The sequence below is a fragment of the Cornus florida genome, unplaced genomic scaffold (genome assembly GCF_030987335.1).
Source record: "Cornus florida cultivar Cherokee Brave unplaced genomic scaffold, ASM3098733v1 CherokeeBrave_3.0.0_Hap2_Chr05, whole genome shotgun sequence".
Taxonomy (NCBI): domain Eukaryota; kingdom Viridiplantae; phylum Streptophyta; class Magnoliopsida; order Cornales; family Cornaceae; genus Cornus; species Cornus florida.
The window spans coordinates 36,765,435-36,782,300 of NW_026775575.1; the positions used below are offsets into that span (position 1 = coordinate 36,765,435).

The 16,866-nt window shown below is 39.6% G+C and overlaps 2 protein-coding genes across 12 annotated transcripts; both read left to right on the top strand.

The window, feature by feature from the left end:
• The first annotated feature begins 611 nt into the window (after positions 1-611).
• Positions 612-1,097, top strand: LOC132309144 (uncharacterized). Its single transcript, XM_059807490.1, has one exon. It carries the CDS (start codon positions 612-614, stop codon positions 1,095-1,097), a length of 486 nt encoding a protein of 161 aa, XP_059663473.1.
• An 8,386-nt stretch (positions 1,098-9,483) lies between these two features.
• LOC132306288 (general transcription and DNA repair factor IIH subunit TFB4-like) lies at positions 9,484-16,742 on the top strand. Of its 11 annotated transcripts, none has more exons than XM_059803631.1 (6): positions 9,485-9,933; positions 10,019-10,122; positions 10,200-10,383; positions 11,644-11,689; positions 12,657-12,702; positions 13,530-13,794. In XM_059803631.1, the coding sequence occupies exons 1-5, from the start codon at positions 9,903-9,905 to the stop codon at positions 12,667-12,669; spliced, it is 378 nt and encodes a 125-aa protein (XP_059659614.1). In that variant the 5' UTR covers positions 9,485-9,902; the 3' UTR covers positions 12,670-12,702; positions 13,530-13,794. The 11 variants fall into 11 exon arrangements, 2 of the variants coding, with proteins under 2 accessions (XP_059659614.1, XP_059659613.1); XM_059803630.1 differs by having other exon boundaries at positions 11,649-11,689; XR_009481904.1 differs by lacking the exon at positions 9,485-9,933 and adding exons at positions 14,484-14,980; positions 15,897-15,980; positions 16,399-16,727 and having other exon boundaries at positions 10,020-11,689; positions 13,530-13,567.
• Positions 16,743-16,866: the final 124 nt, after the last annotated feature.

The window sequence follows — 16,866 nt, forward strand, 5'->3', positions numbered from 1 at the left end:
ATGCAAAATTGCGAGCTGGAATGGAGCGTCGAGAGACTCCAGCGGCTCCACGACCACCACCAGTAGGAGAGAGAATTATGCAAGCCGATGTTGCTCACCAAGGGGAGCAAAAAGGCAACAATCATGTGGATCTTCATCATGAAGAGGTCAGGCCAAGTGACTTACCAGCAAACGTTCGTTACATGGAGGATTATGAGGGATCTATTCATTTGGATCCATATCGTGAGCAGATCAAGTGAGATGAAGCCATAGTATTCGATCTGTATCAAGAAAGGCTAAGGCGAGAAGAGGCTATGGAGTTTGGTCACCACAAGGCTACGTCGCCCTGGCAGAGAGAGTTCACGGAGGAAAGATCATTCAATCCGCCTTACCGACCCTCAATGACTACGTACGATTACAGAAGTTTAGATAGGCGATCTGTAGATCAGAGGATTCTCCCAAGGATTCTAAGGGAGAATGAGGCCCTCCACTCGGCAGTATGAACAGTCGATTCACCATTTACAGATGAGATTCTGAAAGCTCCGAGTCCAAGAAAGTTTTCTATGCCAGTTTTCATTCTGTTCGACGGAACAACCAATCGGATCGATCATGTTTACCATATCCAATTGAAAATGGCCCTGAACATGGAGAATGATCCTTTGATATACAAGTGCTTCCCTACAAGCCTGACCGGACCAGCGCTTAATTGGTTCAGGAACCTGGCTAGAGGCTCAGTGGATAGTTTTCGGAGTTTGTATAATAAGTTCATAAGCCAGTATTACAGGAACAAACGTCCAGCCAAAGACATTTTAAGTCTATTTACGATGAAGCAGCATGATAGTAAACGTCTCCAAGCTTTCCTCACCAGATTTAACCTTGTCAAGAGCATGGTGATAGAATGCCATTCATCCACGGCGGTTCAAGCGTTCAAGCTAGCAATGAACTGGGAGACACCGTTCCACACGAGTCTAGTGGTGAATACACCGAACACTATGGATGAGTTGAACGAGAGAGCTGACGGCTTTGTGCGCTTGGAAGAAAATGAAGCAGCCAACGCCAGAAAGACGTCTATAATCTCAATGGAAGAGAAGTCCAAAACAAAGATCCGACAGAAATAAGCTGCACCACAACGTCAAACCTCTCCTGGAAGGCAGAAAAGAGGCCAAGGGAGGAGGAGACAATCACTCCACTCAAGGTCACCTTGGCGAGATTGTACCAAGAAAACAAAGATAAGTTTCGCTCTCCCCTACCAATTAGACAACGTCTCGAATAGAGAGATCAATCCAAACAGTATGCTTTCCATAGTAATTTCGGTCACCTAACTAATTAATGCAGGAACTGAAGGAGACAAGTAGAGATACTGATAGCAAGGGATGAGTTTGCAGGATGCGTCCAAGGGCCGGCAGTGGAGCAGAATCGATCGGCTGAGCAAGTGAAAAGAAATTAGAAGCCAAGTTACCATAACGCCCAGCCCGTTCGGATTATAAATGCAATTCATGGCCGACCTGAACAGACCAAAGAGTCAGAAGAGTCACTCCTAATGCGTCTCCGTCAAGCACAAATGAAGAAGAGAATAGGCAGTATAAATGCTCTGCACCGCATCAACACAGATAAAGTTTGACAGAACAAATTTGTTGTGAGTTCAGATCCCTCATGAAGATCCTTTGGTCGTTAACTTAACAGTGGCAGAGTGTTTAGTACGAAGGGTGCTAATTGATCAAGGGAGCAGTGCGAATGTCCTGCTAAGAATAACGTTCGACCGGCTTGAGATCAAGCCAAAAAAGCTTAAACCCACTAGAAATCCCTTGTTGGGATTCAATGGGAAGTGAATGGAACCGATCGGTATGCTAAAATTGCTAGTTTAAGTTGCTGAGAGAGAACTGATTGAAAGCTTTGTGGTAGTCGAGATCCATCCATCTTACAATCTTTTGATGGAGAGAGGGTGGATTCACAGGGTTCAGGGTGTCCCATTGACCGTACACCAGGTAATGAGATGCTTGAGCCCAGATGAGAATAAGGTGATTACTATCCATGGGGATTAGGTCGCAGCAAAGGAATGCTACTCTGAAAGTCGCTCGAAAGGGAAAAGCTCCCATCCATTATCCTAGCCCAAGATAGCAATTACAGAAGCCTCAACCCAACAAGAATGGGGAGGAAGAGCCTTCGGTCCTTACCGAAGAACCTCTCGTTGATGTGCAAATCGATCATCTGAGGCAAAACCGAACCACAAGAGTAAGGTCAGGGCTTGCAGAGGAAGAAAAACGCCAATTAGTTGATTTCTTGTCTCAGAACGCAGATGTGTTCACTTGTAGCCATTCGAACATACAGGGGATCGATCTCTCTGTCTCTTATCATTCCCTCAATGTAGACCCGAATGTCAAGCCTGTAAGACAGAAGTAGAGGAGATTCACCCTGGAGCGCAACCAGATCATAGCTGATGAAGTTGACAGGTTGTTGGAAGTAGGGTTCATTAGAGAGGTTCAATATCCGTCGTGGCTCTCGAACGTGGTTGTAGTACAAAAGAAGAATGGAAAATGGAGAGTTTGCATTAACTTCACCAACCTAAACAAAGCCTGCCCGAAGGATAGTTTTCCATTACCAAAGATTGATCAAATGGTGGATGCCACGATTAGGATGAATGGCTAACCTTTCTGGATGCCTACTCAGGCAACAATCAAATCCCAATAGATCCGAATGATGAGGAAAAAACTTCTTTTGTTACTGAACGAGGAATCTATTGCTTTAAGGTCATGCCGTTTGGATTGAAGAACATCGGGGCCACTTACCAGAGGCTGGTCAGCAAGATTTTCAAAAGTCAGATGGGTAAGACCGTAGAGGCCTATATTGATGACATGGTGGTAAAGAGCAGAAAGAAGGACCATTATTTGCAACATTTACAAGATGTCGGGCACATGGTCAACAACAGAGGGATTGAAGTCAACCCAGCCTAAGCAGAAGCTCTGCAAAAAAATATAGAACCAAGTACAGTCAAAGAGGTACAAGCTTTCACCGAACGAATAGCGGCACTGAGCAGATTCATTTCTAAGCTATCAGATCGTTGCAAGCCATTATTCGATATAATAAGAAGCCACGAAAAGCAATCTTGGGGGGATGAGCAAAGGCAGGCATAGACCAGTTTAAAAGAGTATATGCGGAACCCACTAGTCCTAATTGCCCCAAAACCAGGTGAAAAACTTCTCATGTTCCTTGGAGTGTCCAGTATTGCAACAAGCGCCGTTCTGATACGGTGTGAAGAAAGAAAGCAATTCACAGTGTTCTATGTCACTAAAACAATGATGGAGACAAAAAGAAGGTATTCGAAGGCCGAATGAGTGATCCTATCATTGGTGAATGCAAAGAGGAAATTCAGGCACTATTTCGAATCCCATCCTATAATCATTCTGACCACTTTTCCTATAAGGGTGATCCTGCATAAGCTTGATTTGTTGGAAAGAATGACAAAGTGGGCCATAGACTTGAGCTCATTTGACGTAATGTATGAACTCAGAACGGCTATCAAAGGGCAAACGGTGGCTGATTTCATGCTGGAATGTGACATAGGAGACCGAAAGGAAAATCCTGGAGGATCTTCATGGAAGCTTTTCGTTGATGGCTCTTCGAATCAAATGGGGGCAGGAATTGGGGTCAAACTGCAGACACCAGAAGGCACATCGCTAAGTCAAGCGCTCAGACTTAAGTTCAGAGCAACCAATAATGAAGCAGAATATGAAGCATTACTGGCTGGACTGAGGTTGGCTAAAAAGCTAAGGGTCAAAAGCCTAGTCACTTTTAGCCATTCGCACCTAATCGTTCGGCAGGTGACTGGGGAATATGGAACCAAGGATGAAACAATGGAGGCATACCGTTCCACCATTATGTGTGAGGCAAAAGACTTTGATAAAATTGAGTTCATCCAATTACCGGGAGAACGTAACGAGGACGCCGATCGGTTAGCATGCAGTGCGTTAAGTTCTAGAGAAACATTGGCGAGGGTGATTTCGGTTGGTGTATTGTCTCAGCCATCAATCTTTGAAGAACCAGTAGGCTCAGATCCTTGGCAAGTGAATGTCATACCGTATGAGCTAAGTTGGATTGATCCAATCATCACTTTCATACGAGACGGTGTTTTGCCTGAAAGCAAAGACGAGGCAAGGAAGATTAGATCAAACGCTGCGAAGTATGCCATTGTGCATAACCAATTGTATAGAAGGTTTTTCTTGGGTCCTTACTTGAAATACTTTACCCCTACAGAAGCTAGGCAGATCTTGTGAACAATCCATGAATGTGTGTATGGCAATCATTCAGGAAGAAGGTCTCTAGCGCATAAAGTGATAACACAGGGATATTTTTTGCCGAACATGTCGCGAGATGCAGAAGAATTCTCAAGAAGTGCGATAAGTGCTAAAGGTTCGGACCATTGATCCACCAACCACCTGAAGACTTGCACGTAATGGACAAACCATGGTCTTTCGCGCAATAGGGGATGGATGTGGTTAGACCTCTGCCGACCGCGAGATCACAGAACAAATATGTTCTACTTGCAACAGACTATTTTACCAAATGAGTAGAGGCAGAACCATACCTTAATGTGACCCAGACTCAAATAAGACGTTTCATTTAGAGTGATATCATTTGTCATTTTGGGTGCCAAGATCGATTTTTATGGACAATGGGACTAATCTTGACAGTAAGCAAGTAAGGGATTTGCTAGAAGAGTATGGAATCAATTAAAAGTTGGCAACGGTCAGTCATCCACAGACAAACGGTCAAGCTAAGATCATGAACATAACAATCTTTGCTTGTATTAAGAAGAAGCTTGAAGAAGAAAAAGGGAAGTGGTTGGACGAGCTTCCGAGCGTCCTGTGGGCTTATAGAACAACCCCAAGACGACCGACCGGAGAAAGCCCATTCGCTATGGCGTACGACACTGAAGCGGTAATATCGGTCGAGCACTTAGTTCTAACTGTTCGAAGCTTAGCATGAAATCAATAGCAGAACAATAGCATACTGAAGTTTAACCTCGATTTGCTAGAAGAGAAAAGAGATACAACAGCAGTAAGGCTTGCATCTTATTAGTAGACACTCGTGAATAGCCACAACAAAAAAGTGAAGCATAGAGACTTTGCACCTGGTGATCTGGTTTTGAAAAAGAAGGTGGGGATTGTCAAAAAAGATGATGTCACCATGAGAAGGCCCATACAGATTGGCGGAAGCCATAGGAAAGGGGGTATATATTTTAAAGACTATGGCTGGAAGATTGGTCAGCAAACCATGGCATGCCACATCTCTAAAAAGATACTACCAGTAGAAGTCGAATTCTATTCTGAACAATGTTTATTTTGAGTTACATGCTTATAAATGTATAGAATCTCCAAGATTTATAAAAAGAGTTCATTTTGTCTAAAAAGTTGATTGAGCAAAAAAAAAAAAAATCACTTTGCAAAGTAAGTGGCAAATGGCACTACGAGCCAAACGCCAAAAACTTGTGCAAAATGAAAAGTAAAAGTGGCAAGTGGTATTCTAGCCGAGCGCCAAGCACTTAACAAAGTAAGTGGCAAGTGGCACTATGAGCCGAACGCCAAAAATTTGCACAAAAATGAAAAGTGAAGTGGCAAGTGACATTCTAGCTGAGTGTCAATCACTTAGTAATGTAAGTGGCAAATGGCACTATGAGCCGAACGCCAAAAACCGCAAAATGAAAAGTGAAAGTGGCAAGTGGCATTCTAGCCGAGCGCCAAACACTTAACAAAGTAAGTGGCAAATGGCACTACGAGCTGAGCGCCAAAAACTTGCGCAAAATGAAAAGTGAAAGTGGCAAGTGGCATTCTAGCCAAGCGCCAAACATTTAGCAAAGTAAGTGGCAAATGGCACTACGAGCCGAACGCCAAAAACTTGCACAAAAATGAAAAGTGAAGTGGCAAGTGGCATTCTAGCTGAGCGCCAAACACTTAGCAAAGTAAGTGACAAATGGCACTACGAGCCGAACGCCAAAAACTTGCGCAAAATGAAAAGTAAAAGTGGCAAGTGGCATTCTAGCCGAGCGCCAAGCACTTAGTAAAGTAAGTGTCAAATGGCACTACGAGCTGAACGCCAAAAACTTGCGCAAAAATGAAATCAACTAGTGGAATACTATCATGGATGAGCACCAAATGCGTGCCTAAAGGGAAAAGCAACAAGATGATGTTAAAATTTGGAACAATAATCAGTCAAAAATCATTCATTTCATTCAGTTTATAATAAGTTCTGAGTTACAAGAATGAAGTGTCCTGATGAAATGAGTACAGTGCAAAATATTGGCACATTTGCAGGGTCATAACTAGCCCTATTTGCTCCCTCAGTCTCCTGACCACGCTCAACATTCTCCTCACCATCATTAACTACCCCATCTCCTCGAGAAGGAGAGTCAAGCTGGATAATCACCTTATTTTGTTGAGTTCCACCCTCAGCAACAGTTGCAAGGGGAATTATAGCGGATAAAGGAGGAATATCTAGAGGTTGATCGGATGACGGGATAGGAATGACCCCAGAAGATGCAATCTCTTTGCATTCCTCAAAGGTACGCTCGAAGGGATTGGGGGTCGGGTCAGAATAAACTCCAGGGGGATTGATCTTCAGTTCAGTGTCAACATCATTTGGGCCGGTATAGGAACTGGTTTGACCTTCAGGAGGAAAACGGTTAGTGTAGCCGTCTCTGTATCCTTCCGCGTACCTGAGGGCCCCAACCCAAGAGAAACGAGCATGGAAAACCCTCATTCCACCATCGACCCTGCCAATGATGCCGAGCAAGGCATCACGTTCATCCGAAACTCTTTTCTCAAGAACCAGTCGCATTGCCCGTTCGTCATCCAGTGAACGCTGAAGATTTTCTCTTTCAGCCCTCAGTGCTTCCTGCTCAGTCTGCATAACGTTCTTCTCTATTTGAAGAGTGTTTCTCTCATCCTGAAGGGAGTCAGCTTCTTTCCTCATAACGTCTTTTTCCTTCTCAACTTTGTTCAGTTACACCATTAGTTCGACATTTTTGGTGTTGATGATCTTATTTTCTTTATTGGCCGAGTTGAGTGCATTGGCAAGCCTGCGCGCTCGAGCATTAGATGACTCGACATGCTCTTGCATCGTCATCATTCCGAACAGAGTCTGCAAACAGATGCACGAATACTAATTAAACCGAACGTATATCCAAAAAAGTCGGAGAATAAAGGCTTTCTTGATCTTACCAAATGAGGGATGAAAAATTACCTCCATAGCGGCCAGGGGAAAGTAGCTGAACGTTTCTTTCTGGGTTAAAGCTTTGGCCACCTCAATGTCTTTAGGGGACCACAAATGTTTATAGTAGGCCAGGGCGGTCTGGCCCTCTTTGAACATGGTTTCGTTAGAGTTGACAACAGATCCGTTCGCTCGGATGAATCGAGAAGTCCACGAAATTGCTTCAGAAGGATAAGCGAAAACTTCACCAGTTCCAGGGGTAGTGGTTGTCCTGTTTTGGGAAGTTGTGGATGCACCCACCCCAGAGGCTCGAACCCTTCTTGATAGAAGAATGTCATCAGGGTCAGGTTCGCTATTAGGCTGGGGTTTCTTCCTTCGCTCTTTATCCGGAACATACACAAAGGCACTGAAAGGGTTACTTACCCTTGAAGCACTGTTCGGATGGACAGGTGGAGCATTGACGTTAGGATTGATGGTAGGAACAATGTTTGGAGTGGTACTGGAGGTGGTGGAGGAAATAGATGCCGAAGCTGGAGAGGAAGCCGGAGCAGGAACAATGGCATTCCTCGGAGTTGAAGGAGGGAATCTGGACCTGATCCATGAGTGCACCCAAAAGTGATATGTCGCTAAAATTCTCAGACACAAGGATTTCCTAACAAGAAGGAACGTTGTTCAAAATGTGCTTCTTCAGGTGGTTGATCATATCCCTGCAAATGCTGTAACTCAATTCATAATGAGGAATACCTAGAGAATCGCAAAGAAAAGTACATAAGCAAAGAATGCAAACTTCACATAGGAAGTCACTCTTGTGGGTTTTGTATTTTTTGTATGAAGAGACAAAGCATTCACCAAAGGTGCTCAAGATGGGATAGTCCCAGTAGTAGGAGCAAACCAGGTTCCTCTAACCCCAACTGTGTTTTTCTTCCACCTTTTCTCGGAGTCAAGTTTATCCATACAGATGGATCATTTTTTAATGGGAAAAAAATGGTAGTACATGTCATCCAACCTGATCTTACTGACCCTGCAGCAAAGGAGAAGATCTAATATCAAGATCTAAACTCCTGTCACGATTCAGAAGCAAGAGAACGGATAAAACTCTATAAAAATTGGGGTTTACTTGAAGAGGGGGGAAGTTTTAGTCTATTAAAGACATAATAGAAAAAAGGGTGCAAAGGAAATCTGACAACATTTAGGTGAAGGAGGGAGAACAGGATTTACCAGGAAGAAGACCTGCACCAGTTCTAATGTTCACATTCTTGGGCACTCCCTAATAAGAATATTGCTAGGAAGCTGAAGTTTCATGCAAAGAATGTCTAAATCAACGATCATGGTAAGGATGGACTGAGTCCTCAGTGAAATGTGTAAAGTTTTCAAAAGACAAAGAAAAACAAGACTAACCTTAGAGGGATTAGAGATTGCAAAAGATGTTGCGAGATAGCTGAGAAGGGAGAACCTTTCGCAAGAATTCGCCGGGGAGGATTTGATTTGTCTAGAAGGAATGAGTAGTAAGTTGATTGACAAGAGATGTGACGAAGGTAATAGAGAAAGCTAAGAGTACGGATTGGGGGATTTATAAAGGGAAAGTAGACCCAGTAACTGAGACGTTAGGAAAGTGAAGAGATTTCAAATTTCAAAACATCGACTTCTGAACCGACCACTCGTTCCCCCACGTCATCATCTCGAGCCGTTAAGTCATGATCAGATCCCTTCGATAATCTCACCCTAATTAATTAGGGAGAGATTATGTGGGCAGATGAGGATGCCAAAAAAGGGCATGGGCCAGGCACGATCCAGATCACTAGAAGTGGGTCGGGTAAGTGGCATTGCTCCAAACAGGGTCTTCACAAGTTAGACCCAGGACTGGAGATCATGTTGAAGGCCCGTTCAAAAGAATTAGGCCCATGACTAAGAGGAGCCCATAAGGGCAGCCCAATTCAAGGGGTTAGTTAAGAAGCTTCTAGAAGGTTTGTAACAATCTATAAATAGGCTGAAAGTAGAGGGAAAAAAGGGTTGGAAAAATTCTTGAAGCGTAGAGTTGTTCTTTCTAAATCGAGGGAGAAATTTCTTACATCTTCAGCAACCAAAAATAACGCTATATATGTATTTTAACCGGATGTTGGTTAGTGCAAAATTTAGGCTCCATTTGTTTGAACATGTCTCGCTCGATGGACTCGACCTCGATCTTTACAAAATATCAAAAATATAAATATATATATATTTTATTTTTTAAAAAAATATTATTTAAAAAAATTATTTTACATTAAAACAAACGCGGGAAAATTTTACACTCTAATATTATTTCACTTCACTATTCGCTAACTTTACCATTTGGCTAACCATGATCTCATCTGACATTACAAACTTCAAGCCCTAGGTTTCTCTTCAGCCTCCCCAATCGCCTCTATCTCTATTCTCGTTCTCAACTCTGAACTTACCCTTTCTCTGTCTCTGCAACTGCAAACTACAAAATCTACAAGAATCAGAAGTTCAAAACCCATATATTTCAGTTTATCTATCTGTTTGCTAGAATCAAAAGTTCAAAACCTATTACCTATATCAAAACCCATATCGGCGTATCATTTCAGATTGTTCAAAAAACCAAAACCCATATCTTTCAGTTTCCATCGCCCGCTGTTCCAGTTCGGGTTCGCCGTTCGCAAGCTTCAACCGCTGGCCCGCTGTCTCTCGACTTTCAAGCTTGCCCCAATGAATACGCAAGTATGACACCAGTTTTATCGAAGGAATACGTAGGTATTCTTCTCTCTCTCTACACACACATATCTTTATAAATATAAATGTTTCTCTTACGAATTCGTGTTTGATTCTGTAATTGCATATGATGTTAACCCTCTCACGGTCTTAATGGACACAAACCCTTTCTTCAGGAACGCAACAACCAACACTCTTTCATTCTCCAAGTTCCTCTCTCGTAACTCTTCTGTAAACCCTAACTTTCTCTCTCTAAAACTAATATCCCCTAATTCACCAATGACTCTCATCTTCACGAATTCACACAGGTCCTTTCAGTCTTGAACTCCATTCTACTTCTCAACCAAGTCAATCAAGTTGTCGTAATCGCCACGGGCTTCAATTCGTGCGAGTACGTCTATGATTTGTCTTCAAATGAGGTTGCACACAATCAGAGGGCGGAGAGTTTGTTGAGGAGGTTGGAGGAGTTTGTGATTGAGGATGAAAAACTAAGTAAGGACGAATCAGTTGATGGGATTGGAGCTTCACTGTTATCAGGGTCTTTGTCGATGGCCCTTTGTTGTATCCTTATAATTGATTGCTCATACATTCATTGCTTATATTGTAATTTATATAAAGCTGTTTTGGATTAATCATTTTTCCTCTTGATTGATTTATTGCCAAAGGGCTGGAGATTTTATTATCCTATTAACGGTTTAATTTTTTATTTTTTTCTAATAATTGTTGTGGTGGACAATTGTGACTTGTAAGATTGGTTTCACATTTTTTCTTCTTCTTCATTATATTCCTTTGGACGTAATTTCTAGATTTTAATTACATCTTTTTGTTGTAATGCTTAGTGCCATTGTATAGTTTTGTTGAAATTGAGGGTTAAATTCTCCCAGAAGTCCATAAGCATTTAGATGTGGCATGATGCTAATGCTAATTGCTGAAAAATTCTGTGTATATATGTAGATGATCTGCACCCTAAATACATATCTATGACTATTAATTTATCAATACAACAAATAGTTGTTGGTAATGCTGGTCTAAAATAATAGTGTATGAGTTTTTAACAAAAAAAATTATTTAGTTTCTTGTTCAATGTCTTTACAATAAAGTTTTTACTAACTATAAGTCTGAGCTGTTTGATAAAATGCCTTAATCTAATTAAAGAATTTCAGTTATAGCAAATTCCATATAATAGCATTAGATCGTGATTTGGATCGGGTGTTGATTTTTTTTTTTTTCCTTCATTTGCTGGGTGGGAAGGGAGGGGGAGAGTGTTCCGTGAAATGAAGGCAAGAACAAAAACTCTTGCATTTGGCTTTACTTTTTTCATATTGGCAGTTAGATGTTCATTTTACCTTTTGAAAGCAAGCTTCTGTTATTTCTTTCTTCTATTACTTTTATTCTTCTTAGTAATTGCGATTTTTTTTTTTTTGTTTTTTTTTTTTTCATATTTGGTTCAATTTATATATATTGATGTTAACTATTCACTGCTCTTGGTTTCAGATTACTGTCAAAATCAGCTGCGATATACATCAGCACATTTTCTGACTTTTTAAGCAACAATAGTCTGTCCAAAATCTTGGTAAAAAGCGAAAAGTCAGATAATGTGCCGATGTTAAATGTTCTGCAATAAAAAAAACTACATAAAATTTTCATTGAGGATTCTCTAATGGTTCTGTTATAATTATTTTTCTTTATTTTATATATATGTGCTGATCCTTTAATGGTTGAATAATGTAAATTTTTTTGTTCACTGTTAAGCCCAGCTGATCTCTTGGATTCACCTGTTCTCCTCTCCACTTATAACGTATGTATCTCTTTATATCACTTCCTATTTGCTTCTTTCCATTTCCTTCTAGCTCTATTTAGTTTTGAGGAAGCTAAGGGGAAGAGAAAAAAAAGAGTGAAATAAATTAACATCAGGTTCTTTTGTTTAACTCCCTCAAGTAAATGTACAAGACTGATCTTAGTTGAGTTGGTGTGGCATTATTTCCTTTCCTTTCCTTTCATCTGGTTTCTTATTAACCAAAGAGAGGATTACACTGAACCCATAATTTCGCAAAAAAGTTTGATCTGTCCCTTTTTACGAGTTTAATGTAAGTGTCATTCAGCTACTAACAATCATTAGATATCAATAAATCTTGCAGTTTCAGTTGTTTAAAAAGCATCTAAATGAGAAGCAACAGACATAGTTTTCTAAGTGTTACATATTCCTGCAGTTCTGTGAAAGATGACTTGTGTTTAATTTAAATCATTCATTGAATGTATCCAACTGAAACTTTAATGGTTTCAGTGTCAAAAGGGGAATCCTTCACCAATGACAAACCAAAGTTCTCACAGTAGTGAAGTAAATGAACATATATGCATACAAGCAACTGTTCCCAAGTTTCTACATAATTTTCCACGTGTTCCATTATTTTAGATGACTAATTATCCTTGCCTTTATCCCAACAGTGACTACAAAAAAAAAATTTCTTCCTACTTTGATCCCAACATTGAACATGCCACTCTGATATGTATGTCAGATTCTGCTGTTTCAAGCTATTTAACTTACAAGTTTGGAATCAAATTATATTAGTACAGTTAAGTCATAGTATAGAAAGAAAAAAAAAATATCTATAATACAAGCTCTAATTCTCTTCTTGCAATAAAATAGTTGACTCTTTTAGTCTTTTGTGTATATGGCTAAAATGGGAGCAAGAACTCTAAGTAGTTTACACTGCATGTGTAAGTGTAACTTCCTCATCTTCCCTGTGATTCAAACTGGAATGCAGGTTGTCAATGTGAAATGGCTGCTGATCAGAACCCGAGCGAGCATATGTAAGTGATCTCTCTATACCACTTTTTTCTGCTATAAAGGATAGTGGGCAATCTGGAGTCCGGGGAACCATAGCATGGTTTCTCTCCAATATCCTTACAATCTGTTCCATAGATGGCCTAGTATATAACTGTGGATGAGTGGACAGAACAGCAATCAGAACATAATTTTCCATTACTTCAGGCAAGCCCAACTCATGAATACCTTTCTTGATGACATCCATCACTCTGCCCTCCCTCACTAGTGACCAAGCCCAATCTGTCAAAAGCTGAGCTTGACCCCCATCTACAGACAAAACAACATTTTTCCCACTCAATAGCTCAAGAAGCACAACCCCAAAACTGAATACTGATAATTGCCCATACAAAGCATATTCTGGGGCAACATAACCATGAACGAAAATATGTGTATAACTGTAAATTAAAAAAAAATCCTGCCAAGAAAGCAGCAGATCCTTTTATTTCCTACTTGATAAAATGAAAACTAAAAAAAACCACATCAATGACTTGGCTGAGTGTAGGTACCTCTTCTTCCATTAGTTCAAACATGGCTGGTTGATACCTCTTCAAATATTTCCAATTGATAGGTCTTCCATTGATCTGCATTCCGGTTTGCAAGAAAAAGAATCATTTCTTAGGCACCTAAGTTCAAATGAAAAGCTTTGATTTAATTATTTTGTATGTATTTGTTTGTGCGTGCTAAGTTATAATGTGATCCCAGTCTCTTCAATAATAACTGCGTTACCATGAGTTGTTAATCCTGATTTTTTTTTTTTTTAGTTTCTGTTTCAATTTGTTGAGTGCTGAATGTAAAACTTTTGATTGGGCAGGAGTTGGAGTTGGAGTTGAAGTTTCACTTATTAAAGAGGTAGAAAAAAGAAAGTTTGAAGATGCAAGGGTCGTGCATTTTTAATTTCCTTGGCTGATGTGAAAACTTCTAGTACATGTGGTTGTGTTCGCTACTGTTGTGAAAACTTCTTTTGGTTGTATTTACTTCTTTTCTGAAAACTTCTTTAGCAATTTTATTTATTATTTATGTAAACTCTTATTCTTGTTGGTTGCTCAAATCTATTACACATTTGGATTGTATTTTCATATTGGCATTTAAGGTTTATATTAAAGTACTATTTGTTGTAAATGGTACTTATAAAAAGGTTAGAGGAAAGAAAAAAAGGCAAAAAAAACTGTGTAATCATAAAAAGCCCCCCCAAGCGTTGGTAATGACTAAATACCAGCGTTCATAAAATCAACGCAGCCTTAATACCAGTGCTCTATAAATAGTGTTGGTAAAGACTAAATACCAGCGCTTTGTAATTAGCGCTGGTAATGACTTAATATCAGCGCTCTTTGAAATGCGCTGGTAAAGGCCTAGCGACACTGGAATCACCAGTGGTCATTGCTGGAAATGATGGTAATTCATAACTGTTGTAGTGCTTCTTTTGTTTTGTAATTTCTGCTTCTAAGGGCTGGTTTTTGGTTCCATTGCAAATCAACACTGTTCTAGTGAATTGAAGTTTAAGGAATAGAACTGAATTTGAAAGAATTGCTTTTAGTTTGCAAAATTTCAGGGGATTTTTATGGCACACTCTAATTTGAACTTAACTGAATTGATTCACGTATGATTTTGGACATGCATGTGCTTTCAAAATTTAGAGTTAGTTCATCTTTCTCAAATTTCTATTTAACTTTCAGAATTTTCGTTTGAATTTCAGTTGAACTGATTAAAAAAGATAATAATTACATTTGATGATTCTAAAAGTTATCCTTCTATTGCATTTTTGAAGCAATCAAAAACATGACTGGTCTGAAGAGGAAAAATGATGTTGTCATATCTGAGGCAATTCCGGAGTCTGAATAATCCTAGTTGTGATGTTCTGGATGGTGAGCATTCAGCACCTGTTGGATCCCCTTCATGGAAAGTCTAGTTTCAGAATACTCAGGAAGAGTGTTCAAAAATGGAGAGAGAATCAAAGTCCATTCAAGCCCGCTTTCTAAACCAGATTGAGAAAAAGTGGAGGGGAAAAAAGTGGTGAGGAAGGTAACTTATGAACAATCAAAGGAGGACATTAATAAGTGGGGGCCTTTAGTCAAGAGAAATAGGGAGGCACACACTTGTTATGTTGACAAAGAAGTAGATCTGGACTTTTCAACTATCAGGGCAATTGCTTCTGAATTTGAACCTAGAACTGAATTTGAGAAGAAAATGGCTCCCTTGTATAATAGCAGAGAGGTTCTAGAAGCTCACAGCAAAGATGGTGCTAGGCTTCTTGCAATGGACAAGGTATGGAGGTCCTACACATTATTTCTTTTCCAGTTTTGGTATTCCAGCATCTGTCATATTTGGTTATCGTATTTTCACTGCCACGGGAGAATTCCTAATTATTAAGTTCTTTGATAGAATGGAAAATGTTGTATGAAGAATTGACAAATTTAGGATGTAGGAACACATGTTTGGAACTAGACATTATCTGTGATGACTGGTTTGGAGTAAATGGTTAAGATTCATATATAATTATGTGTGTGTGTGTGTGTGTCCTTATGGATGAGTAATGCTAGTTGAAGGAGTTTTTATGGATTGATCGCTTCTGTGTTCTGAATAAATTTGCTTGGAAAGGTTTCCGTGGAAACAACATTGTTTAGAAAGGAGAAAGAAGGCATTGGCATGAGGAGGTTAGAAAGGAGAAAGAAGGCATTGACATGAGGAATTGAGCTTCTTTTTCCTCTCTGTGTTGGGTTTTGATCTGAGGTTTGGTTGTATGTACCTAAACAAACCTCTCCTTCAAAGATGTATAACCTAATATATGCCATAATGAACCCTTTTTATATTGGGTCTCCATTCATATTTCTGACATGAGGGACAATTGATATGTTTAGGATTTCAGTGTGCGTATTTGTGCACATGCATGTTTATTAAATTTCTTTTTTTATTTTTAAAAAATATCTATTTATAGTAAATTCATTTTGAATGCTACCATATTTACTTGAAACAAACTTGGGCAACTGTTGGATCAAGCATTTCAGATCCAACCGCTCAAGAGCATCAGTGTTTGCATTGGTGAGAGTCGCTGTCTCCATCAAAAGAACATTTTATTTATTGAAGCTAATGTCTGTAAGTTTGCTGATAGATACAGCGATTATTTAATTAACATTTGGCGTGTTCCATTACATACCTCATAAGCATCTTCAAATGCCCTCAGGTGAAGAATAACAGGCCTTGCCTTCTCTAGTGTTCTACGTGTCCTTGTATCTTCAGGAGCTGCTTCTCGGGTAGGATATTAGAGGTAGTATGTTTATCTATTTATTATTTTTTTTTGTTTATGTTAGAAAATGCAGTAACTTATATTTAAGAAATTTAAAAGAAGAGAAAACACCAAGTGATGGCCAATAGTGTGCAGAATTCCGCAATCTCTTACTTAGCTTAGTGTTTGGGTTTTTACTTTAATTTTTTTCACTCCCACGTGGTAGATGTTGATGCATGCCACCTTATTCTAGACTGCAAGTGCTGCCCTGGTTGGGATCAATGATTCTTTAAAACTAACGTCATTAGTAAGATAAATACATATGTTGAACTGTTGATTCCTTTAGGCTTCATCTATATTTCCAGTTATTTCATCTCATATAACAAACCAAATATTGATTAAGTTGGCAAAATGTTACATGTTGGATTATGCAGATGGTGATTCTAGTTTGTTTGTGCAGCTGTGTGTTTGGAGCACCACAGATGATGAAAAATATTTGCAAGAGAGTAAATCCAGATGGGCGAGACATAATTCCTCTTACAGATACCTGCATACATAAAATGTTTTTATAGTAGTTTTCTTTTATTTATACTGTAATTTCTTTAATTAAATTGTCTTTTGAGCCCTTGAGATGATGGATAAGAGAAAATTAAGATGTTTATGTTTGAGTTTGAACTAGAGAAAAGATGCATTGATATTTCATCTACTATTATAATAAGTGCGTGAAGCTGGATTATTTTAATGTTGTAAATGTGACTCTGGCGGCTGTTACGACACTCGCAATATCCTAATTATTTATTTATAATGATACTGTGATTAAGGGGCGGTTATGACCGCCTCTGTAACTCAAAAAGCTATTGTGTCGGCACTTTAAACGCCTGAACAAACGATCGTTGTTGCAATAAGATACAACGGCGGTTTTAATCGC

Bases quoted from the DNA above. Each gene is read 5' to 3' on its own strand.
- LOC132309144 (XM_059807490.1), top strand. From the start codon at position 612: ATGGCCCTGAACATGGAGAATGATCCTTTGATATACAAGTGCTTCCCT.
- LOC132306288 (XM_059803630.1), top strand. From the start codon at position 9,903: ATGACACCAGTTTTATCGAAGGAATACGTAG. The intron at 9,934-10,018 runs GTATTCTTCTCT...CTGTAATTGCAT, and splicing joins TTTATCGAAGGAATACGTAG to ATGATGTTAACCCTCTCACG. The intron at 10,123-10,199 runs GTAAACCCTAAC...GAATTCACACAG, and splicing joins TCCTCTCTCGTAACTCTTCT to GTCCTTTCAGTCTTGAACTC.